This window comes from Cyprinodon tularosa, unplaced genomic scaffold (assembly GCF_016077235.1).
Source record: "Cyprinodon tularosa strain WSP-4 unplaced genomic scaffold, ASM1607723v1 ctg484, whole genome shotgun sequence".
Taxonomy (NCBI): Eukaryota; Metazoa; Chordata; class Actinopteri; order Cyprinodontiformes; family Cyprinodontidae; genus Cyprinodon; species Cyprinodon tularosa.
In genome coordinates this window covers 10,236-35,334 of record NW_024039212.1, presented here as the reverse complement: position 1 = coordinate 35,334, position 25,099 = coordinate 10,236, and the positions used below count along the sequence as shown (strand labels likewise).

Genomic DNA, 25,099 nt, shown 5'->3' with positions numbered 1-25,099 from the left:
TATTAAAATTCACTTACAATTTTAACAGCTGTTTGTCACCATTTCCCCTTTTCCTCTGAGCACGGAGCAGCTGGCTTGCTTGGACACAATGAATCACGGGATACCCAAGGATACAAAGGACACTTTGGACCTGTCCTTCCATCTTGGACAGAAGAATGCTGAATTTGTCGACCACATTTGAAGGAGTCTTCAAATCCAAACAGGCTACAGCACCACGATATTCGAACACAGAAAAACAGCATCTGTTTAAATTTAATCAGCAAGTGCAGGAGAGGATGTGATTCTTAGGCTGTATTTTCCAGAAACCTCAGACTTACTAGGTATTCCTGTAACTCAATTACTCTGTAGATCATCATTTCAGCACAATGGAATTTGATCAACTAATTTACAGAAGATTAACTTCCACAATTTTTACAAAGTTTTTTTAAAAAGCATAAGTGTGTAAAAGGTCAAATTCAGGTCCTTAGAGAATGAACAAAGTGAATAATCTATTTAAGGGTTACACTTTCACTTTTTACGTAGATGTTAGTAACTTGGAAGGTTACAGAGTTCATTTGTCTTTTCTATTTTTCTTGCTGCTGAAAAGAAGCAAGAGCTGCTGGTAAAATTCCTTATGATTTACTTACCTTGAGGACTTTGTTCATTGTACCAGTTTATGAACAACCACAACAAAACTCTTATGCAAAAAGTCATAATCAGTGTCGTTGCAATAAAAAGAACAAGTATCCATGGAAATTGTAATGACAGGCATCATTAATGTTTTACTTTTACATGAGAATGATTTGCTTTTCTTAGAATCATGTACTCCTGTCTAAAAATGTTCATTTACTGTTATTTGTTTCATTAAAAGAGCACAGCAGAAATATGTTTTTAAATAATACATTTACACTTTTAGCACTTTTAATCATAAACATTAAACTGAACCAAGCAAAGATAAGTCTGAGATAATTCTGTTTTACAGCCCTGTTGTAACTTTGTAACCTCCCACATTTTAATGGAGGCATCTCAAAACTGTGAGTTCAGCTTCACAGTTCAAAGCACTTTGTTTCACAGTTCAGAGTGGGTCTGTTTTGTGAATATCAGCACTTATAGAGGCGTTATTATTATTTTTGATTATGAAAATTTGCCAGACAAAGGAGAACCATGAAATCAGGGACTATGATACCATTACATCTTTCCTTGAATCCTGGGGAGCATTTCAGAGGAGGATTTTTTTGGCATTGGCCATCAGCATCCTACCGAATGGATTTACTGGAATCTATATTGTATTTGTAGGTGACACCCCAACTCATGAATGCCGCATTCCAGAGAACAACAACATCAGCGAGATGTGGAGAAATGTGACAATTCCCCAGGAAACAATTGATGGTGTCACAAAGCGAAGCTCTTGCTGGAGGCTGAACCTACAAACAGTCAGAAACTACTCTCACATGAACATTACACCCAATGTTGATGTGAATGCGAGTGAAATTCCCTGGGAGAAGTGTCTAGACGGATGGACATACAGCAAAGAAGTCTACCAGTCAACAATTGTTACAGATGTAAGCCTTGTTCTTTTCTTAAATATTTAGCAAATGACTGAATTTTGTATTTGTCCTATGTAATAATTTTATTCTGTACGATTTGGTCAAAAAGGTTGGAGATGTTTAAAATCACCTGATAGAATTTTAATTGTCAGTAAACATAGATTTACACAGACTGTTAATTAGAGACCATTTCTTGCCCGCAAATGGTGAGGCTGACCTTTGAAATTTGATCTATGAAGGTTTTACAAACAACTGCACATTTTAAAATATAGTAGGGTAATACAGTCCTTGTAGATGTATACCATCTGGTTAAAATCGCTAAATTACCTCCTTAGAATGTCACTAAGTTCTACAAAGTTTAATTTAATAGCAAAAATTCAAAACCAACAAAAATTTGATAAAGATTTGCTTAAAATCAGAAAAAGCATTTAGTTCTGGTAAGGCATAAGGTGATAAGCATTCATTTGATTCAAATATGTTGAAGAAAGGAGGGATTTAAAAGTTGCAGAAGAAGTAAGTAAGTCAAAAAAAAAATTTATTATATATATTTAAAATTATATAACAGCAAAAAATATTGACAAATAAATAAAGGGTATTGAAAATAATCACATCAGAACATTTTCCCACAAAATCACTTTACCACAAAATCAAAACATTTTGATTTTGTGGGAATCTGTTTGATTCCGCCATTAAATCGTGTTTCTTAATTCTCAAAATCCTCCTACAGCATGTTTAGTCCAGTAGTTTTCTTATGATTTATTTTATTTCTTTAGATCCTGTCATATCGTATCAGTGTTGCCATTTTGTTTTCTTCCTTATTTATGTTCCTTTATACCTGTGCTTAGTTCAGTTATTGTGGATCAGGTCTTTAGTATTATCTTATCTTTCATTTTAGATTAGGGCTCCTTACACATAGTACACATTAGTAAGGACACCTAAGGAAAGTTGGAGGTGTGTCAGCTGTCGCCTTGATAAATGCTATCTGAATATTGCTAGCTAGAAAGAGGAAGCAGGATGTTTGCTATCACCTGTTTAGTTAGCATAGGGACCTCCCGCACTTCCTAACTGCCTCTAGGAGCTATACAGTTTTCCAAAATCCTTTGCAATACAGGATGTATAGGCACAGCTCATCTCATGGAGTTGAACAACAATGCATTTCATTTTTGTGACACGTGTGGCACGCGAATGTATAAATCGAATGTATAAATCTTATTGTATGTTTTTGGTTTCATAATGAAGAGTTTCAGCCATTCGCTACATCTGTGTAATTGTTGTTTCTTGAGGTGTTTTTCAAAAGGCTGCAGCAGTCTTCCGAAAAAGGACAAGTATTATCCAAGTACGTGTCCGTCATGTAATGAACTCCGTAAGTCTAAAAGCTGTCCAGATTCAGCACAACAGTCCAGAGCTCCCTTTCTCCTCCTTGATAGTGATCTGAATGATTCCCCACGAAAGGTGAAGGGATAGGAAGTAGAACACGATCATTAAAAATCCGAGAACATTTTTTCTCTCCACCTTGAAAATTCAAATACAGTATAAAACACGGAGCCTGGATCGATATTTATTTTTGTTTATGGTCATGGTGGGGAATCCTGCTTCACAGCAGTAGGTTGGGCCAAACATACTCAAAATGTGCAGGGTCACCTTTGAGCACGCCAATTCACTTTTCTGTCACCGGTTCAACGCGCTTCTTCCAGCAGTCCACACTTTCTCTGCTCTCTTTTTCTCATCGTCTTCTCCTTCTTTCCCATCGCCCAACTTGCCACAGGTTTGACTGCTGTGTCTAAAAGTAGCAGCAGCAGCAACCCAGACTGAAACAGCTCATTGGCAAATTTGTATCATGTACAGCCTGGTGCTGGACGCTCCAGATGGCTTTACCATACAAACACAAGAAGCGGCGGTAGTGACATTTAGACACTGCCGTCGGTCAACATGCATTAATTCATAAATGTTCTAAATCAGGTTGGGTCCGGATCCGGACCCTGGTCCACTAATCCATGACCTCTGTTATATAGTGTGTATATATATATATGTGTGTGTGTATACTATATATACTATATACACACAGTGTATATAGTATATATAGTATATAGTCCTTAGGACCCTCTGTCCTACATGTTTTTGGTGTATCTCTGCCTCCACACATCTGAACTGAAAGAAAAGGTAATTAACAGGCTTTTGCAACATTTGAATGCTGTCAAGAAGGAAATGCAATGCAAGCATATATTTGTTCTGCCCAGCCACTGGACCAGGTGAGTTACTCTGCAGATTGGACTCTCCTGGTTCAGTGGCTTGGCAAAAGAAACACATGACATAGAGACGACTTGTTGCCTCCAAATCCCCATTTCTGAGAAACCACACAACCATGTAGTCAAGCCAAGCTAAAAGTGGCGGGACACTGACCCACCAGCACCTGTGTTTTAGAACATTGATTTAAATAGTTCTTTGTTGATTTCCTATTGTAGAAGCTTTCCATTATTGTTCTAAATTGCACACACCATGTTTCATGCTCTCCCTGTAAGTTTTCAGTATTTGATTTATCCTTTATCAAAAGAAACTCCTAACGTTACGAACTAGATCTTTTTTAACTCATTTTGTCCTTTACAAGTCCCATAAACTTGTCATGTTAACTATAGAATTCAAAATCATTCATTTTATGCTAATTAATTTCAGATAGTAAAATGTGCCTCATTACCCAGAAGTCACGCAAGAACCATTTCCATGTAGAAAAAAAAAAAACATTTTCTCAAGATATACACAGCTCTATTATTGCATAACATACTGATTGCATTATATCTTGTGACAAAATAAACCTTTAAACCTTAAATAAAATCTGTTTTTACAGTGGGACTTGGTATGTGATGACGCTTACAAAATTCCACTGACAACCTCTATTCATTATGTTGGGGTTCTAATAGGAGCTATGGTATCAGGCCACATGTCGGACAGGTATGTACGTACACATGTAGCATATATTTATGTGTCTTTTTAAACAACATTTAAACTTCAACTTTTTGTCTTAGGGTTGCTGAATGAATGACTCGTTAGCTTGTCTCCTACAGGTTTGGAAGGAAGCCTATTCTCTTTGTCATGATGGCTGTACAAACCATAGCACTGACAGTACAGATCTTCTCACCCAGCTGGGAGATCTTTACCTTCATCTTTTCCCTTGTGGGGGCTGGATCCTTCTCCAACTACATAATAGCATTTGTTTTAGGTAATATAAAGTCAGCACCAACTATTGCTTAATGTTAGGAATGTTTCTGCCCTCTAGGTCTCTTCACACTTCCCACAAAATCATTGAATTTATGTATCATAATCACATACATGACTGTAGGAGTGTGGCGCCACATCGACCCGGGATACGGATTGCATTTGTGACATTTATTCCTCTCAGGACCTTTGTCAATTAGAAAGTAATTTCATAGAAATATGAGACCTGTGAGATGAGTCTACAGTTGACTTTTCAACACTATAGAACATTCCACAGTCTGTCGACGGTCGACTCTTAGAGGTGTTAAAACTGTAGAGGATTTTTTTGAGTTTTGCAGTAACAAAACTATAAAGGCTTTAATTCCCTTTGTTTTCAGTTTGACTATTAACTTTAGAGAAGAGGAGAGGTTTGTCTTTTCTTTTTAATTCACAGTGTTTTAGTCTGCCTTTAAAATATTTTGAACATACAGTTCGAAAGGACCTTATTAAAACCTAAGTCAATAGGTACAGCCTTGTGCAAAGTAAAATACAAAGCTATATGAGTTATTTATATTCATATATAAATAATCAAAAAATGGTAATAATTGACCAAGACAACAGAATTTCCTAATTGAAATTTTCTACTCACATAACCTACAGGATCCGAACTTCTCAGCCCCAGAACCCGAGTTGTGTTCTGTTCCCTTGGTGTTTTTATGGGCTCCGCTGTAGGTTATATGGCCATGCCTGCCGTGGCCTACTTCATTCGTGAGTGGAGATTGCTGCTGATTGCAATGGCTGCATCTGGACTTATCTACATTCCTCTTTGGTGGTAAGAATACTAAAAACACATTTTAGATGAAATCATGCAAAACAAAGGTTCTGATCAGATTGATATATAATATCCTGTTTGTTTTACCTGCCAAATACTCTGTGTCTTGAGGTAAAAATCATCAAAGAAACAAATTATTTAACTTGAAAACTTGGGGGTTTCACCCCTCCAGCCTCTTCCAGGCATCTTGATATCCTGAAACTCAAAGGGAAATATTTCAAACAGTCTGTTTTGCAGTAATTTGGTTCTGGTGTAAGTCACAGGGTCTGCTTAGCCATTGGTCAGCCTGGAGATTTTGTCCCTTGGCAAGGGGACCATGATGCTTTCCTCTCTGATGTGAACCCCATGAGTGCCATGAAAAAGAAAACAAAGGCATGAGGCAATTGCTTTGTCCTCAAAGGCACACCCTTGTAGTAGTGTCTTGTGAAACTGTCTTTGGCTGTGAGAGAGTTACAGAAGCTTGAGTGTCCAAACAGCAGGCACACTTTAATCCTCCTAACCCAGTGGTTGTTTTAAATATCGGTATGGACACTGGTCCCTCCTATTAAATATCTTCATGCTTCCCTTAGCTCAGATTATAATAAACAACAAGATCAGTTACCACCAGTCACATCAAAATGTCACCAGGTGTCTATGAACCCATCAGAGTATTGGCTAGATGCTTAGAACAGATCAAGTCTCCTGACCTAAAAAGGCTCTATAAATGTCTAATCTATTTATGATTTTAATTAACATAAAATTGCCATATTATATTTAAAAATTGTGCTTCCAGTGAAATTTAAATTTCCAATTCAGGCAATTTATCCATATTCTTAGACTTTTTAGATCATAAAAAGTAATTGCAGTCACTTTATCCAGTAACTAGTTTAGTTGTGCAAACAGAGTTACTTTTTTGTAGAAGTTACAAGTAACTATTTTATCCTTGTACCCTTTTATTACTAAAGAACTTTTCTCATGCCAACCACAAAAAAAAAGAAAAACAGCAAAACTTGCTACACTTTTCATTAATATACAACAAAAAGGTAGGGCTAAAAGCTAAACTCTGTTGTACAATACAATGTCCTAAGATGCAAATGAGAAATTTCACAGCAACTTTGCAAGCTGTTATGTTCTAACTAACTTTAACCTGTGTGCACATTTGTCTATCCAGGTTACTCTCAGAGTCTCCTCGCTGGCTGCTTTCTCAGGGGAGAGTAGAAGAGGCTGAAGCCATTCTTAGAAAAGCTGCAAAGATGAATAAAATAGAAGTCCCTCAGGAGATTTTTAGTCGATTCGAGGTAAGTTTTTGTCACAGGGAACTGTTTGGATAAAAGGGGGAGGGACTTAACAGGCTTGACTAGTCCTACTAGTCCTAAAAAATGTTTAAAACAAACAAAAGTGCTGTGTTCAAAAAATAAGCCTAAAACTAAACATTGGTAAACATGAGCGCTGATGTCAGGCAGAAGTAAACAATCATACTAATAAGAGCTAACTACAGCAGCACCATTCGGGCAATGCACAGTTTCTCCTACTTTCATCAGGAAAACGATTCAGGATTATTGCATCAGACACACATAGATCCAAGAACAGTTTGTTTCCTAAAGCTGCAAAGGCAATTATTCCACTGCACCTCCAGCCTGTTTTATAGACTCTTTCAGCTCAAGCTATGCTTTGTGTAAATACAACATGCTACAATTCATGGAAACATGTCTATGTTCAGTCTTGCTAATGATGCTAGTTCTTTATATTTTTTCCATCCATATTTTCCTGTGACCATTGTTCATTTTTCAGATTTTTTTAAAGAGTCACAGTCTGTCAAAGAGGTTAGACAATCTAAATTTTTAAACTAAAAGTTGTTTACCAAACCAAACTTTTGCATCGAGTTTACAGTCATAGAACATATCCATGACTACTAATTCTTCTAATGCATTTTCATGACTCTAATACTTTTTATGTGTATTAATAGCAATAACAATTACATTTTATCTTACATAGATTGAAGATGCTTTGTCCAAGAGAGAGGAAAAAACAAATCCACTGGTCATCCTGAAAAGCTGCAATATAGCATCTATTACAGCTGTGTGTGCCAGTCTTTGGTATGTCTTTAGCTTTCTTAAATGGCATAATGCTATCATTGTAACACTTTGTTCACGGTTGTGTTTAATGGTTAGCATCTATGTGACTGCAATAAATAACTGTCTAGTTTCTAAATAAGATTCTTGTTTTTTTATTCTGTCATTAAAAGCATTTTTTTTTTATTTCTTACAGGATGGTTATCACCATCAGCTATTATGCTTTGATCCTCAACACTTCAAATCTTCACGGTGACCCCTATCTAACTTGCTTCCTGTCTGCTGTGACAGAGGTTCCTGCATATATATTTGCCTTGCTGCTGCTGCGGTTCTGCTCCAGGCATATTTGTCAGTCCTCCACTCTTTTCCTCGGAGGTGTAATGATACTCTGTGTTCGGCTCATACCATTCGGTAATCACCAATTCGCCAATTCCACACACTGTTAATAAGCAGAAATTGAGAAAATATTAAAAAATGTCAATTTATTACAAAACTAGTTGATTTTTAGAGAGACATTAAGAAGTTTGTCAATACATTTTAGCCTGCCTTATATCTGCCCTTCTATTTCTTTAGAAAACATCTTATCATAAGCCCAGATAAAAAACAAAAACCTTAATTGTTAGTGCCTTTTCCCAAATTCGGTCCTTTGTTCCACTTGTTTTAATATTAGATATAATAATATTGTAAAACATATTTTTGTTGTCCATTTCTCTAGATTTACCCAGTGTGGCTATAACTCTTGAGATGTTTGGTAAATTTGGAGTGACTGCAGCCTTCTGCGTGGTGTATTCAGTCACATCAGAGCTCTTCCCTACTGTTATCAGAAATACAGCAATGGGTTGGTGTTCGATGGCTGCCCGTATTGCAACCATCATCTCTCCTTTCATCATTTATCTAGGTAAATGTATTACATTTTTTTTCTGTTTTCTACTCATTAAATTCTTAAAGGAAATGTTTATAAAGACCTGATGCCATCACATAGTCACTCTATACTGTTATTCAGAATATGAAAAGATTATTTGATCTAAAAAATTTTTTCTTTAGGTTCAGTTTAAAGTCAAAACAATTCAATCTGAAAAACTTAGAAGACATTTTTTGATAAGATTACTTGATATTTGGTGCTCAGACCTCGGCAGGAAACATAGCGCTGAATTTTGATTGATAATCATCAACAGGGCTGTTTCTCCCCAGACCTGAAACTGGTGAGGGAGTGGAGATAGATGAAGTTAGTCAGTCTGTAGACTGCTGGTTAGCAAGACAGTATGCTAGGCTTTATGGGGAGATTCAGTGGATTGCGTGATCTGATACTAGAGCTTCACTCAGGGACCTGGAAGACAGAAGTCCAGTTTGGATAACACAGGTTGAGAGAACCTGTATATGATGAGCAAGCATGAAGCAACAGTGGAGAGGAAAAACTCCCCATTGGGAAGAAACCTCTGGCAGAACCACGCTCAATATGGCGGTCTTCTGCCGGAGTGCTTGAAAGGAGATGCGTAATGCAGTAGGGGTCCGGGAGGAATGAAACTGATGAAGTTTTAGTTACGATGGTGGAGGAGGGGCTGGAGGTGCGGTTAAAGGGGGTCATCTGAATAAAGTCACACAGTGCAACCAACACCTGCACACTAGGTAGCAGACGAGTTGAGAATTGGAGGCCTTTTAAGATGAACTTTGGATGCTAATTGGCTTTCAAGGAGGTGTGGTTCAAAGCTGATTGGCTGTGTCATAGGCAGATGAAGAAGAGTAATCCGTTTATTCTGCTGAACCCCCACCTACAGTAGGCTCTATTTGTCCAACTGCCCCAGTTAGTGGATTCCTGGTGTAAATGCCCTAAACTTCCCAGGTGCCATTGCACCTAGATCAATCCATCCTCTCCCGCTTTAGGTTCACATTGGGGTGGGTGCCTATCTCTGGTCCTCTATGGGGAGAAGCGGGGTACACCCTGTACAGGTCGCCTGTCTATCTCAGGGCAACACAGAGATATACATTCACACACACACTCACCCCTAAAGACAATTTGGAGATGGCAATTAACAGTAATGTTTTGTTTTTTTTCGGGGGCGAGAAAGCTGGTGTACCTGGAGAGAACTGACGTATTCACTGATATCAAACATATCAAAACAGTAATAAAAAGTTTAGCCTTTTTTTCGGGGAGGGCTTCTGGTATCATAAATGAGGTTAGGGTTAGATAATTCAGGCAAAATGTAATAAGTTTGTTTTTTATCGTCGGCATTACAACTGTTTTCTTTCCTCTCAATATATCTTTACCTTCTTTCTTATTTAAAGGCAAATACTACAATGCCCTCCCATACATTGTGATGGGTGTTTTAGCCATTTGTGGTGGAATAATCTGCTTCATACTGCCAGAGACCTATGGGAAAGCACTGCCAGAGACCATCCCTCAAATGCAGCACATGTGCGGGTCAGTCTGAAACTGTGTTTGATTCTTTCAATTAAAAGTTGATCCAAATACATTCAATAAGTGTAGGACCACCAAAATATAATTCTGAAAGCTATTGCTTTCTAATGTGGCGCATTGTTTTCATTCAAACAGGAAAGGAAGAACAATGAAGGAAGCTGAGACTGTGGCAGAAGAATGTATTTCCCAAGCTAGAGAAACCAAGTTATAATTTGTTATTAACAACTATGACTTAGTATGACTATAGTCTCCATTGGTATCTCTGTTTGCACAGCTGTACTTTTTTTTATTGTATTTTAGATAAATAGATAGATTCTTTACTTACTTTTTCATTCCTAAATATCAAACATATCACGTTGCAATTTAACTAACAATGTTTCTGTATCAATAATTTTCCTTCCTGATCACATCTGTTAAATGAACAGTTCACATCCAATAGTAACAGAAATGGAAGGGAAAAACTCAATGTTTGGCAGCAGGCAAACAAATTTAATGTAATGTAAATGTAAAGTTTTTGGTTGGTTCAAAGAAATACAGTTTTTGTGTCTGTTACATGCATGGACTGCAATGTAGGAATGACTGAATGTCTGACTAATGTATTCTGCAGGATTTTCTTGCTGCAAGGCAACAGTGTTACACACAGTGCCACACTGCGACCCCATTCCGATCTATCTTTGGAGTATTTTAATAACAGTTTAATTTTGTTTATACAACAGCACCATGTGTACTCTATCTGTGAAGATAGTCCAGGCCTGGAAAAGCATCCTTACTCAGGAAATGTCTGTTGCTATTTGGTCACTGTTAAATTAGTTTTCAGTTTTTAATATTAATTTGTGTTAAGGAAATCTCTGCGTTTACACCTTGAAGCTTTCTCTCTCCGGTTCTTATATAAATTGAAAGAAGAGATCACTCAGGAAAGCTCTTTAAATAACTCTTCATAATGTATATGCACTAAATTATAATCTTTCTCAGACAGAGAAGTTGCTTTGAGTTACAGAAAAAAGCACTAACCAACCGGGCTCACAAGTCATTGAAGTGGACCCGAATCACTTTTAAAGAAGCATTTTATACAACTCCAGGTTGCCACATCATCACATTATTACATCATACACATCTGTAAATGAGGAGACATCCATGACTTCAGCCTTATCAAAATATTACACAATGCTCTTTTTCCATTCCTAAAATCTTTACTACAAGCATAATGAAGAGGACTTCTTATCTTGACAGAGGAACTGTCCCAATTAGATCAACTACTTGGGAAAACATTACTTCTGACATACAACATGCATATATGATTAGGGCTTAACACACTTAAACATCCTCAATTAAAATTATCTTAACGGTTTTTTTTATTTTCCTATTGTCCAATTGTCCTTATAGCTTGAAAACTAAATTTCTGAAACACTGTGAAAAACTGTATTTACTTTACAAACATGTTATCTACAAACATAATTCAGAATAAAGTCAGAAAAATGTCACAGAAATCCACCTTGGAATCGCGGCTTGAAAAGATTGGGGTCTCTTACTATCCAGAGTATAAGAATTCAATATGGCAAAAACTTGTTTGGGATGTTTTGGCATCCCATTTCATGCCTGTCAGTTGTTCAGCACCTTGGGCTTTCTGTTGATTGTTTTTAAGTGTGCTCTATAAATAAATAAACATGAAAGAAAAATAAACCACAATGGTAAGAGGAATACCTAATCTGATAAACTTTTTAACAAATAAAAATCCTCTGAAATTCAAATTATGATAGTCGCACATTGCATTTTGACCATACCTCAACAGAATGATAAAAAAATATATAAACTCATAAAAATGACCCTTGAAAAGCAATGATACCCTTAACTTAGTATTTTCCTAACACTGATTTTCCTTGAGCTTGAAATTTACCCTTAATATCTAAAGAAGCTTTTACTGGGCTATTTTGCTATACCCTTCATATTATCCATTTCTTCGATTTGGCACCAATTCCCCCCTTCTTCCAGGTCCAGGAAGGTTGGTCAGTCCAGTCCCATGGATTTTACATTTATGAATAGTATGTGCAACTGTAGTCACATTAAAAAATCAAGCTGCTTGTCTATTTGACATGCTTGTCTATGCTTTTTTTTTTTCAATCTCCGTAGACAGCTCTTTATTTTCCTTCTTCTGGTCCATGTTGAGTGTGGTACATACCATGTCACCAAACAGCCCAGTGACACCTGACACCAGAACCACTGAATAATTACAAGGCTGTAGACACATGTGATGCTAATTAGTGGACACACCTTGATTTAACATGTCCCTTTAGTTACATTATTTTCTTTATTTTCCGGGTCTGATTCATGAGTTAAAAATTATGTTGAAGTATAGTGGAAAATCATTATTTGACTTCCATTTTTTTATTCTCATAGAATGTTTGGTCAGATACAATAATTTCTATGACCATTGTAGCTCTTTTCTTTCATGAAATGCAGGGTACCAACAATCTCTTCCACGTTTGTATATTCTGTAAACTTTTGATGATTGCATAGAAAAATTCATCCCTGTGTAACTTTTAAATTATGCCTCAGGCAAGATAGAATACATACATGTTTGATGAAAAGTTTCCAGATATTATGAATCATGTTGAAAACTGCTTAAATTAATTTAAAGTTCTTCTGTAACTATAGCACCATGGAGACAAACAGGGTGGATTGAAATTACAGATATCATGAAATGTGCTGATGTTTTATATCACATTAGGCCCGGTTATTGTGGGAGAACGACACGTGTAAATTTAGCTGTGAACGCTTAAGATCCAGACGGTACTAAATGGAGAGTGTAGTCTCTTCGTGGTGTTGATGGTCGCAGCGTGAACCAACAACTGGCCACCAGAACATTTTATATCTACGGGCCAAGCAACAGCAGCAACAGTTTAAAAACAATTTCCTCAATACGTCTATCAGTTGCTCTTAATGCTAAGTTATCTCAAGAAATAGGTTTTGAAAGGATATCGCCCCACTGCAGCTCAAATTTGGTAAGTTATTTATAATTTTTTTCTTCATTACTCCTCATTATTTATCCAATCAAGCCTGTATGGTTATTTATTTTTAAAAAAATGTAAAATGGGCTGAAACAGCTAAACATATCTATATCCCAGCCGAATGATTTAGCTGTAATATCAGAAACAACATCTAGATATATGATGGATAATTCAGTAGATAGTTCACTGTGATAATATGTTTTATTACAATTAAAGGATTGGTGCAGGTAATCACTGCACTACAAACAAATGTTGGAAAAGATCCTCTTCAGTCTTCTTTTGTAGTTATAAACTGTTTAACACAGCTGTTGGTTCCTTTGAAGAGCTCATTGTAAGCCAGCATTTCTGCTGTTTTACTCCTCAGTAACATGACCAACTACAGCAACTCACACTGCATAGACACATGCTTGCTGTTATTTTAGATGGTCACATTTCAGCCAATAATATTTTGGACCCAAAGGTATGTATGTGTGAGATAATGTGGGACAACCTTTTGCCATATCTTCAAGGTTGCATTGTAATATGATCTGGAGAGGAAGAAAGGAGAACAAATAGCCAACAGGTGTTACAGGTTTCACTTGTAGTATGAATAAATTGTATTTCTATTTTGCCATTTCCAACCAGCAACTTTGCTGCAACCATGACTCTCAATCAAAAAAATTGTTTTTTTGTAATTTATCATTTTTAAATACAAGTCTCACAAACTGATTAGGCTATTTCTAAATCAAAACCCAAATGTAATTTGGGTTTTCAGAATGATATCAAATTATTTTCCTATTAAGTAAGTTCTATAAAAAAAAAAAGAAAAACTTCAATGACATCAATACTACAATGATGACTTTCAATTCAATATGTACAAAAGCTTCTGATTTAATTTGGATGCATGCCTGCAAACATTGTTCAACAACCCTTGTTTTTTGTGAGTTATCCTTGAGGCTACAGTAGTTATTATCCTTGCTCAGTCCTGTCTCAGCTTAATCTCAAGCATTTATGCCTTTCTAAAAAAAAAACTTAAAGCAATAAATGTGAGAGTTAGAGATGGGATATCTATTTAAGATTTCATAAGCCATAGATTTAAAAGAGCACACTAAGGAAAAAGAATGCAAACCTGCTTCTTTGCTTTTATTTGGGTTGATGATTTGAAATGAGAAAAATGATTAAAAGCAGCTTTTGGCAGATTGTGAAATGGTGTATTTAAAATTCCTTGGATTTACCCATACATGTGTGACCTACATGTCCTATAACTGAATGTACTTATCTAGCTACCATAAACATTACTACTTTAAACATTCATAGTTTTTACCAGTAAAAAGGAAAACAACCTAAGCCCAAACTACTTTACCAGAATGTAACTTTGCTTCTAGCTAACAATCTATTTTTTTTTTCTCTTACTTCTGTCTGGTTTTGACTGAAACAACTGCAATGTCTGTGCTGCACGTGACAACATGGAAAGGCTTCCTGCTGGGACTGGACTCATTATAAGAATGTGCTTTGGCAATAAAGCTCAGTAGAAGCAGCAGGTGATGCAGCAGTTCTGCTAGAAATATCCCTAGATCTAAAATGATCTTCAAAGTAATTTACTTGGCATATCTTCATGCAGCCACTAAAGTTAATCCCATCTACATTTTGTAACAGAGGGCAAATGGGTTCAACCCTCTTAGTAACATTTTGTGTGTAGCAGGGACCCTAAAATAACTAAAAGTGGCATTTAAATTTAAGCTCATTTTGAGGGAATAACATAATTACGAACAAATAATCTGTTTGTGATTTTCTGCAATCTGTTAGGAAATTGAGCAAGAAAATGGATAACCAAAAAGTGAGGGACTATGAAACCATGACATCTTTCCTTGGATCCTGGGGTCCTTTTCAAAGAAGGATTTTTTTAGCCCTTGCCATCAGCATTATTCCAAATGGATTTGTTGGTGTGTACATCGTCTTTGTTGGTGACACCCCTCCTCATGAATGCAACATCCCTGAGAACGTGACCATCAGTGAGATGTGGAGAAATGTAACAATTCCGCTGGAAAAGGTTGATGGTGTCGTAAAGCGCAGCTCTTGCTGGAGGCTTAACCTGGAAGCAGTAAGGAACTACTCTCAAAGGAACTTCATCCCAAATGTTGATGTAAACGTAAGTGAAATTCCCTGGGAGACGTGTCTGGATGGATGGACTTACAGCAAAACAATCTATCAGTCAACTATTGTTACAGAGGTGAGTATAAAAATATTTATATTACAAAAAGGAGTAGTTCTGCTTTATTAAGGACTGTAGTTTTTATTCTTATGCAATTTTTTTATCTTTTTATTTAATATCTTAGTGGGGGAAAAGGACAGCAACGTCTTTGTATTTCTACTTTTAAACCATTGATTACTGGATTCATTTAGTCTTATTAATTTATTTTTTATTTTTTTATTAGAGGCACAGAACAAATAATAAAGAACAATTTATTTATTTATTTACTTGAAAGTTGCGGACTACTGATGGTGAGAACTTTGATCTCTATTCAACTAAAGCTAAAAGGGCAACACCTTGATTTAAAAATCATTATGGCGATAAAACTTTAAAGGTAAATACTGAAATTGTTGCAAGAGACCAATCAGTTACCCATATCATCATAATCATTTATAAATGATTAAGTATTATGTTGTCAGGGTAATAACAAGGGCCAGGACCAGTTCTAGAGGGGCACTAGCCACCAATGGCCCTTGTCTAGAATCACCCATGTGACAAGCTAATTAGATATGTCTCCTCGGACCTACAGTAAGCTGGCTAAGATATAAGAAAGGGATTTTTGTTATATGATCTTAATTCATTTAAATACAAGTGCAACAGTGCCAGTAGTCATACAAGTATTTAGCAGTATTTTTTTCCACAAAATCCATGTAATGCACACTTTTGTCTTTGAGTAGGTAAAGACAATGACCCTAGCTGAACTTTACAAAGTTCTGCACCTTAAATGCATTTAGAACTGCTAAATGACCATTGAAGCCATATTTAGGTGTTAAATGGGTGCCATTTAGCACCTATACATGACTTTGAGAATTTGTGCTTGAAAATATCACAAATGTCAAGGACAACTCCCATGGGCTTTTGCTATGTGACAAAAATATACCATGTCATGTGAGAATCCTTCAGGGTTTTTTATGTTTGGACACTGCTCGGGTCCTGAAGCGACTTTGTTTGTTTAAGATGTCTTAAAGTTTCATATATATTTATTGGTTAAAATCCTTTTTCTTTTTTTTAGGTTCCCTTTTGTCTGTTAATGTTGCCATTAGTTAAAAAAATTTAAAATAAGTAAACATATCAAGGCAGGTTACTCACCCATATTCCATTGATAATTGATGGATGGCTCTAAATTTCCTCAGTTTCGTAGAAAAAGAAGTGAGAGGTTTTGCTTTTTTAATTCAGCAGTACAAACAATGTTCCTCCAGTTAATCTGTCCTCTTTGGCCCCTTATGAAAAATCAGGCACCAAACAGATCCAAGCCTCAAACCGACAACTACAGCTGGTACAGAATGCTGCAGCATCATTTTTGAATGTAAAAGTAACGTGGCACACAACTCCGGTTTTGGCATGGGCTAGCCCCTTCCTATTCATATGAGTTGCTCCATGTCTTCACACCTTTTCTGTCTTCAGCTACTTCTATCTGTCCCAAAGTCTCAGTAAAAAATCCAGAGGAGAGGGCTTTTGTAGTACTAGCTCCTAAATTGCAGACAACATACTGCCGTTGGTGGTCAGGCAGTCTCCAACTCTTAATTTTTTAGAAATGTTTGAACCCACAATTTCTTCCTGACTTGTGAGTTATTTGTTTAAGCTGTGCTTCAAATGTTCTTGTTTTATATATATATATATATATGTATATATATATATATATATATATATATATATATATATATATATATATATATATATATATATATATATATATATATATATATATATATATATATATATATATATATATATTTATATATATGTATCGTGAAGAAAATAAGTATTTGAACACCCTGATATTTTGTAAGTTCTCCCGCTTAGAAATCATGGAGGGTCTGAAATTGTAATCGAATGTGTATGTCTACTTTGAGAGACCTAATCTTTAAAAAATCCAGAAATCCCAATGCATGATTTTTTTTTACAATTTACTTGTATGATACCGCTGCAAATATGTATGTGAACACCTGAGAAATCAATGTTAATATTTAGTATGGTAGCCTTTGTTTTTCATCAGATTTGCACACACTGCAGGAGGGATTTTGGCCCACTCCCCCACGCAGATTTCTCTAGATCAGTGAGGTTCCTGGACGGTCGCTGAGACACATGCACCTACGATGACAACTTCAGACCCCTTCATGATTTCTAAGCGGGAGAACTTGCAAAATAGCAGGGTGTCAGATACCTATTTTCTTCATTGTATATTGGTGTGTGTGTTCTTGTACACCAGCCCTTTACATTGAAGGGCTTTAAAGTGCTAGAAATGAAATGTATTTTTTGGTAATTGTCTTTGACCACTAAATAAAAATCAAATTTTTCAAATTTAGATGTAGATTAAATACACTTTATTTTTGTTTAAAAGAATCATCAAGCCTGTAACAAATAGCTGCTTAATGAATGAGAAGATGTGTCTGACTTTGCAGTGGGACTTGGTATGTGAGAATCGATACAAAAATCCACTGACTACAGCTATTCATTACATTGGAGTGTTGTTAGGAGTACTGTTCTCAGGCCATCTGTCTGACAGGTATGTATATATTGAACATGTTGATATTTATTCTACCAATCACTTCAATTCTTTGGTAGGAAAACAAGAACTTTGCTTATTCAACAGATTTGGAAGGAAGCTCCTCCTTTTTATCATGATGGCTGTTCAAACTGTGGGGCTCACAGCACAGATCTTCTCTCCAAGCTGGGAGGCCTTTCTTCTAATCTACTTTATTGTTGGTGCGGGAGAATGCTCCAACTATGTCATTGCATATGTTTTGGGTATGAATTTTGATTTATTACATAGTGTCTGTTTTGTCTATATATCTGTATTTGTATCACATTTGACAACCTAAGCTGACCTGGAAAGTCAGATCTTTCTAGGTATAACAAAACCTCAGGTTTTCAGAATGCGACATCAAGTTAAAGGTTGTGACATTTTTCCATAAACAAATGGCCTCTCCCAACAGGAGCCGAACTTCTAAGCTCTAAAACCAGAGTGGTTTTCAGCTCTCTTGGAGTATTTATGAGCTCAGCATTGGGATACATGGCAATGCCTGCTGCAGCCTTCTTTCTCCGTGATTGGCGGATGCTACTGATTCCCATGGCTGTCTCTGGCCTGATCTACATTCCGTTGTGGTGGTAAGAATATTGAGTGAGCCTATGATAGTATGACTGTTTTAAGTATTTTTTTTTTTTCTTCTTTTGAAACATCTTTTTTTTTTTTTAGATCATGTGCTCCATCTAGTTGCAAAGGGCTGTCACAGCAAACAGTTTTATATCTGCTGCTACAAAAAAGTTCATGCTTGACAAAGTTTAAAAGTGAAATTTCCATTTATTTTTTATTTTGAGTACTGCGACCTGAACCGCTGATTTTAAAAATTGTTAGATGCTGGAGGAGCAGAGTTAAAGAAATAAAATAAATAAACAACTGATTATGTTAAAAGCTTTGAAGTGGGACTTTGTGGGGTTTAGTAATCATCTTATCAGCTGTTTGAACACCCTTGTACATTGTCTATAAAGCACTATTCTCTCATGTAATAGTTAATTGACCCTTAAATATAAAAAAGAAATATCCAGAATAAGATATACATAAGTAGATTTTGTCACAGTGAAAGCTATGTACATAATTTTGCTGCAATATCACACTTTCTAAAACCAACAATCGAATAATTATAACAGACTGAATCTGAGTCCTTAAAAAAAATATTGTTAGTTTGAAGAAATACCAGTATTACCTCATAAACCTTTCTTCTCTGACTTTGGTTTCATACCCTGAGTTCTCCATCACTTAAATAACATTTCAGAAAAAGACAGCGCATGACACCAGCAATTTAGTTTCTTATGAGTAACGAACTGAATTAAACTATAAACTAAATTGAATTAAACTCCATTCTTAGTTGTTGAGTACCCAAGAATTCAATGCTTGTGCCAATTTTCTATCCTATACATACATTTATATTTTTAAATAAGAAAATACTATATAGGAGCTAATTTTAGAGTTTATTTACACAAGAAAATGCCTTTGATACTATTGTTTGTTCCAGACCAAAACCAGAGTTTTTAATTTTTGATTTTGTTATTATTTGACATTGTTTGCTTTCTCATTGTGCTTTCTGCAAAGCCATACATGAGTCTATTGTTGCTCCCACTGGACATAAATGACTTGAGCAAGGATCTGTGAACATTGAGGAAAACTACTTTGGGGGTCCTACGTCTGTTCTAGATGTTTGTGAGGATTTGGAATGGCATCAGAGAATGGCCAATAGAGGGTGCGCTGAATTAATTGTAAATAATACAAAATATTTCCAGATGTCATGTTTTTCTCTTTGCTTTGTTTCCTTTGTATTAACTTCATCTGGGTTGGCATTTTTTCCAACTTTCCTGGAGGGGGCATTAGCTGATCTGCTATTGCCAACAAGTTAATGTTCGTTAAACAATTCCCTTGCCCTAGTCTTCCATTGTCTAACCCCCCATTTATAACTGAAATACTATCCTGAGCTTTGCTGCAGTTAGCTGCATGTGTTCTATTTCATGTTTTGGACTTGAAAACTGCATCAGAACTTATAGTACTAAAAGAGCAAAAACTGCCATTACCCTTTAAAATGTCATTAATGTGGAAGCCTTCCTGGATCAGTGCTTTTTGTGCATATGTCTTAACTTCTTAAACCCTAACTCGCTCGTGGCTCAGGGTCATTCACTACGCCGGGTCCTGCTCAAGGTTTCTACTTTTTAAAGAGGAGTTTTCCTCTCCACACTTGCAACATGCATCCTCAATAAGAGGGATGTCTTTGAAGCCAACACATGACCAGCGATGTCCTGTGTCATTCTCATCCTGTATTGAGCAGAAAACGGAAGACCTAGAATTCAACTAGAACAATAGAGACATTTAAAAAGTTTGTTGTAATGTGAAACTGCCACAGGGCGGGAAGGATTCACCAGAGTCAGCAACCAGAACTTCTTCTCTGTGTTAGAGAACAAACTTTGAGAGTTTCTGTAGATGCTGGTTGGCGTGTGACCCCACTGGTGAAACTCAGAGGATTCCCAAATCACTCCAGGTTGTCCAGAAAAATGCACATGGTCAGGTTAGTGAAAGCAGAGACAGGCAGAATGATGAAGAGGACAAACCAAAGTTCGGGGTCTGGCTTCCAGACACTAAATGCAGGGGTGAATCTGAGGACAATGTCAGGGTACAGAAAACAGGTCAGAGATCCAAAAAACTCTATGACAGGTCTGATAGGGTTCAGGCAGGCTCAGAGAACCAGGAGGCAGAATCGGTGAGAATTAGGCAGGCAGAAAGGTAACAGGAACGCTGGACAAAACTCACCAATGGCTCATAATAATCTGGCACTAGTGGCTGGGCTGAGAGCTGGTTATGTAGTCAGGTGAGCAGGTGGATCTGGTGGAGGCTCACACGAAATGAGGTGGAGCTGACAGGTTGTTGAAGGATGAATTGAACCAACATTAGTGCCAGGAATCATGACATATCCAGGAAGTGTGAATGCAGTAATTCAATGACAAATCCTACCCAAACCCTCTCTGGTGCTTAAGGAAGGAATATTTCACAAAAAAATACAGTTTTCTGTGAGTTTATTAATTTCAAGCTTACCATATTTTTGTAAAGTATGTCTCGGGGGTTTCGATTGTTTTTGTATATTAGGAGTTTGTCTTTGTTTGTTTTTTGTAATAAAGGAGATGTACAATTATAGTATAACACCTCCATTTTCACTTTCAAATGATTAAAGTGTGTGTATATTTTCACGATAACTGATTTTTAAGCCATCATGCTTGGATAATGTTTTTATATGGTAGTTTTCTCTACATGATCAGGTACATCCCAGAGTCTCCTCGCTGGCTGCTGTCTCAAGGAAGAGTGTCTGAAGCTGAAGCTATTCTTAAAGATGCAGCAAAGCAGAATAAAGTAGAGGCACCAGAAGCCATATTTACACAGTCAGAGGTACATATGAATGCAGTTCCTTAATGTCATTAGAGCAGCAACATACGTATAGATTCAAAAAGATCTTTACCAGTTTAAACAGTACTGCATAGTTCTGTATTTATAATGAATTTACATCTGATGTTTTCTTTCTTGTTGTGGTTTGTCTGTTTTCTCAATTTATACAATTGCTTTTCATCACATTTTACCCTGCCTTTATTGTATCTCATTTGTTGTCACAGGTGGGTAAAGTTTTGACAGTGCAAAACAAGAAGGTTGACATTTTGGTTCTGCTGAAAAGCTGCAATATCTTCACTACAACATTGATTTGTTCAAGTCTGTGGTATGTGAATAATTAAACTGTTTGAAATGTTAATTGGACAATGCTTTTAGTCCCATATGTATTAAAAACTTGTTCTAAATCATTTGACAGGATGGTCATCTCCATGAACTACTATTCTTTAACTCTCAACACTTCAAATCTACATGGTGACCCTTACCTGAACTGCTTCCTGTCTGCTGCCACAGAGATTCCAGCATACCTCAGTGCCTTGTTGCTGCTCCATTACTGCTCCAGACGCCTCTGTCAGTTTTCAACTCTCTTACTTGGAGGCGTAATGATCATTTGTGTTAACCTTACAGGTACACGCAGGATAAGCTGAAGAGAGGCCCTTTAACTGTCATTGTACCATGACACTGCAACCATAATTATGTTAGGTTCTACATACCCTGAGTTGTATAGTTTCAAATATATATATATATATATATATATATATATATATATATATATATATATATATATATATGACCTAAATCATTTTGAGCATCTTTGAGCATCTTTGCAGGGAGTTGAAACATACCGTATGGAAACGGCATGCTTTAAACCTGAGGTAACATGAACAGTTTGCTCATGAGGAGTCGACCAAAATACCTGCTGAGAGGAGCAGAATTTTCATTAACACTCACAGGAATCTTTTAATTCCAGGGATTGCCTCAAAATGTGTGTAACAAAACCTTAAAGGTATAATTACGGTATGTACATTTTTTTAAAAGACCCACCCTCTCCACTTAAAAAAAAATTTGCACACGCACAACCCCTGAACGCATGCTCAAGCCTATTTGTCCTTGTGCACGCTTTGTTTAAAAGTGGCTGTTCTCTTCACACATACAAACATACTTTCCAAAATAAGATTTGCAATTTTTCCTCTATGTCAGACTCACAACCGGTAGGTGAAAATGGGGATGAACATGTAGGATGGCCATATGTAAACATATCAGTAGAATGATTGACAATTAGAAGGACCACTTATTTTGATGATCTGCCTGGAAAAAGAACATTCTCCACTATACCTTTAAGATTAAGGTACCATCATTTTTGTCATGTTTCATGAGTTTAATTCCTTTGAATCAGGATGAAAGGCACTATTTGACTTTGATTTGTTAAATTTCATAAAAGATATTATAAGTTATTTCTGTGACCATCGTGGGTTTATCTTTCCTTAAATGAGAGGTACTTACAACTTTATCCACATGGTTATGTTAAAATCTTAAAAGTGAACAGATTTTTTTTATTTATTTAGCTTCATAACAAATTGTGGCAACTCTCCTTTACTTGAGAAGTCAAGGTATTTTTAATGAGCCCTAGCTGACCGAATAACCTTGAACAGTAGCTTCCCTTCTTCTGCCACAGCTTCAACAAATGCCTGTTTATTAATTAAAACATTCAAATATCAGGATAAAATTCAACAATGTAAACATGCATTCCAGTGAGCCTCGCCTAACAGATCAAAAGCACCTTTTCAAAAGAGCAAAGCCTACGCAGGTAAAGAAGTTTTGAAAGAATACAGCTTGTTAAAGAGGTTTTTGCTTTCTGTCCAAAGTGCTTCCTTAGTTTACAGCGATGTTGTGTGTGTGGGTTGGGAGTTTTAGGTTTTAGACTGATTGGAAAGAGTCATTTAGCACCTGTACATTTAACAACTCATATAAATTAAAGGTCATCACCTACACTGTTGCGTCAGACACAGATGATTTGATCACTTGCAGCAAAGTGTGAATTAGTTTGAAATTAAGTGGATGCTAAACTCAGCGCATTTTTCTCTTCTCTCAAACCATTTATCTTCCCTAACCAAAAATACAAACATTTCTGTTCTGAGCTTAGTAGGGGGTTTTGTTGGTATAATGTCATAAAAGCTTATAAATATAAGTCTGAGATTAATGTGCTATATGGCATGTTTCACTTGCTATTGAAATTAGTAGAAGAAACCAGAATAAATTTTGAAAATTAAAAGTTATTGTTTGCACTGTTGCACATTGTAAAGGCATTCTATGTCAAAATCTCACAACAATATTGATTTAAACTTGAAAATTTTCCAGGGTGCATCCTTTATTTGTAAATTAATCTGTAATGGAGATATTCAGTGATTTCACATATATCACATTTTCATTTTTGCACTTGACATGACAACTTTCCATGTAAGGAAAATGTAACTTTTCTAAGTGACACCTTCCAGAGTGGTTTTAGTTTGCAGGACGGCCTGTTTTGAAATTGATGGTGAATCTCTCCGGATTTTTCTTAAGGGTCTCTATCTTAATGTTATCTCCTCAGATTTACCCAGTGTGGCTGTTCTACTTGAGATGATAGGAAAATTCGGAATCACATCAGCCTTCTGTGTTGTGTATGCCTTTACGGCAGAGCTCTTCCCAACTGTAATCAGGAATACAGCCATGGGATGTTGCTCCACAGCTGCACGGATCGGCACCATCATCTCCCCCTTTATCATTTATTTGGGTCAGTTTTTTATTTTTTCATGTTAGTGAGAATTACTTTAATATTTCATGTTTTATTCTTTTGCATAATAACAGAACAAAGAATTTTTTCAGGGTAGAAAGTTCTTCATATTCTTTAAGAAAACATAAAATAGAAATGAGTCATTAAAATTAAAAGCCTTTCATCTGTTTGTCATAGGGATATACCACAAGGCCCTTCCATACATTGTGATGGGCATTATTGCCATTTCTTGTTCTGCGTTCTGCTTCATGCTGCCTGAAACCCACAGGAAAGCTTTCCCAGAGACCTTAGCAGACATGCAGCAGGTATATGGGTAAGTTCAGACATAATCTTGAAGGTATGAAAAGAATGAAATTATTTTGCAGTCATTGATAACCATATTTTCCGAGACCATGTAATTACAATAGGCAAAATAAAATAAAAATACATGATATTTATTGATGAGATTTTACGCAGCCTCACTTCCCCTGATGTGTCTGTACCTTCATTTCAACAGGAATTGTGGAAAAAAGGAAGAGGAGGCAGAAAACGAAGATAACACACATCTTTAGTGTATAAATCTCTTGGTTGTTATTGTTGGATGGATTATATGCATTTGTTGGACTCGTCTTAAATACTAGCTGAAAATAACTGGTTAAAACTTATATTAGTTTTTATCATAAATTTTTTAGGGGAATTAACATTACAATATTATTAATAGTAATATTAGAACCAGCAGTGTTGTTATTATCATGAGATGATATTATTGTCATCACTATTTTTTTACAACTTTCTCAGGATTTTATGAATAGACCAACAGCAAGTAGTTCTTAATTGGAAAGGGAACTGAAAACCTGAAATCTGTGTATATCATTAGCATCCATACCCTTTACTTTGAGAACCCCTAATTAAAATACAATGCAACCAGTTGACCTTCGCAGTCATCAATAGTAAATATAATACTTTTGGGTGATTTTTAATAGAATAGAATATAGGGCTGTACGGTGGTGCAATTTATTCAAAACATTTCTGTAGCGCCAATTCACAACATGTCACCTTGAGGCACTTTACAATTCACCAGATCATACAGTCAAATTGATTCAAAGTTTTCTATCAAAGGAAAACCAGTTGATTGCATCGACTCATTGACTCTTCAGGCAATCTCTCACACTAACCATGCT

The 25,099-nt window shown here is 36.2% G+C and overlaps 2 protein-coding genes across 4 annotated transcripts; both read left to right on the top strand.

Moving 5' to 3' along the window:
* The first annotated feature begins 1,026 nt into the window (after nucleotides 1-1,026).
* On the top strand, nucleotides 1,027-11,694 carry LOC119794612 (solute carrier family 22 member 4-like). The gene is made up of 10 exons (XM_038302233.1): nucleotides 1,027-1,541; nucleotides 4,369-4,472; nucleotides 4,586-4,740; nucleotides 5,376-5,547; nucleotides 6,698-6,824; nucleotides 7,522-7,622; nucleotides 7,795-8,009; nucleotides 8,314-8,496; nucleotides 9,882-10,017; nucleotides 10,150-11,694. Exons 1-10 carry the CDS (start codon nucleotides 1,116-1,118, stop codon nucleotides 10,223-10,225), a joined length of 1,695 nt encoding a protein of 564 aa, XP_038158161.1. The 5' UTR covers nucleotides 1,027-1,115; the 3' UTR covers nucleotides 10,226-11,694.
* Nucleotides 11,695-12,591: 897 nt separating this feature from the next.
* LOC119794613 (solute carrier family 22 member 4-like) lies at nucleotides 12,592-24,845 on the top strand. Of its 3 annotated transcripts, XM_038302236.1 has the most exons (12): nucleotides 12,595-13,013; nucleotides 14,805-15,228; nucleotides 17,652-17,755; nucleotides 17,843-17,997; nucleotides 18,186-18,357; nucleotides 21,046-21,172; nucleotides 21,394-21,494; nucleotides 21,585-21,790; nucleotides 22,330-22,336; nucleotides 23,755-23,939; nucleotides 24,117-24,252; nucleotides 24,436-24,845. In XM_038302236.1, the coding sequence occupies exons 2-12, from the start codon at nucleotides 14,821-14,823 to the stop codon at nucleotides 24,488-24,490; spliced, it is 1,656 nt and encodes a 551-aa protein (XP_038158164.1). In that variant the 5' UTR covers nucleotides 12,595-13,013; nucleotides 14,805-14,820; the 3' UTR covers nucleotides 24,491-24,845. The 3 variants fall into 3 exon arrangements, with proteins under 3 accessions (XP_038158165.1, XP_038158163.1, XP_038158164.1); XM_038302237.1 differs by lacking the exon at nucleotides 22,330-22,336 and having other exon boundaries at nucleotides 12,592-13,013; nucleotides 21,585-21,736; nucleotides 23,757-23,939; XM_038302235.1 differs by having other exon boundaries at nucleotides 12,592-13,013; nucleotides 17,652-17,997.
* Nucleotides 24,846-25,099: the final 254 nt, after the last annotated feature.

Bases quoted from the DNA above. Each gene is read 5' to 3' on its own strand.
- LOC119794612 (XM_038302233.1), top strand. From the start codon at position 1,116: ATGAAAATTTGCCAGACAAAGGAGAACCATGAAATCAGGGACTATGAT. The intron at 4,741-5,375 runs GTAATATAAAGT...CATAACCTACAG, and splicing joins CATAATAGCATTTGTTTTAG to GATCCGAACTTCTCAGCCCC. The intron at 8,497-9,881 runs GTAAATGTATTA...TCTTATTTAAAG, and splicing joins TCCTTTCATCATTTATCTAG to GCAAATACTACAATGCCCTC.
- LOC119794613 (XM_038302235.1), top strand. From the start codon at position 14,821: ATGGATAACCAAAAAGTGAGGGACTATGAAACCATGACATCTTTCCTT. The intron at 21,495-21,584 runs GTATGTGAATAA...ATCATTTGACAG, and splicing joins TTGATTTGTTCAAGTCTGTG to GATGGTCATCTCCATGAACT. The intron at 24,253-24,435 runs GTAAGTTCAGAC...TCATTTCAACAG, and splicing joins GACATGCAGCAGGTATATGG to GAATTGTGGAAAAAAGGAAG.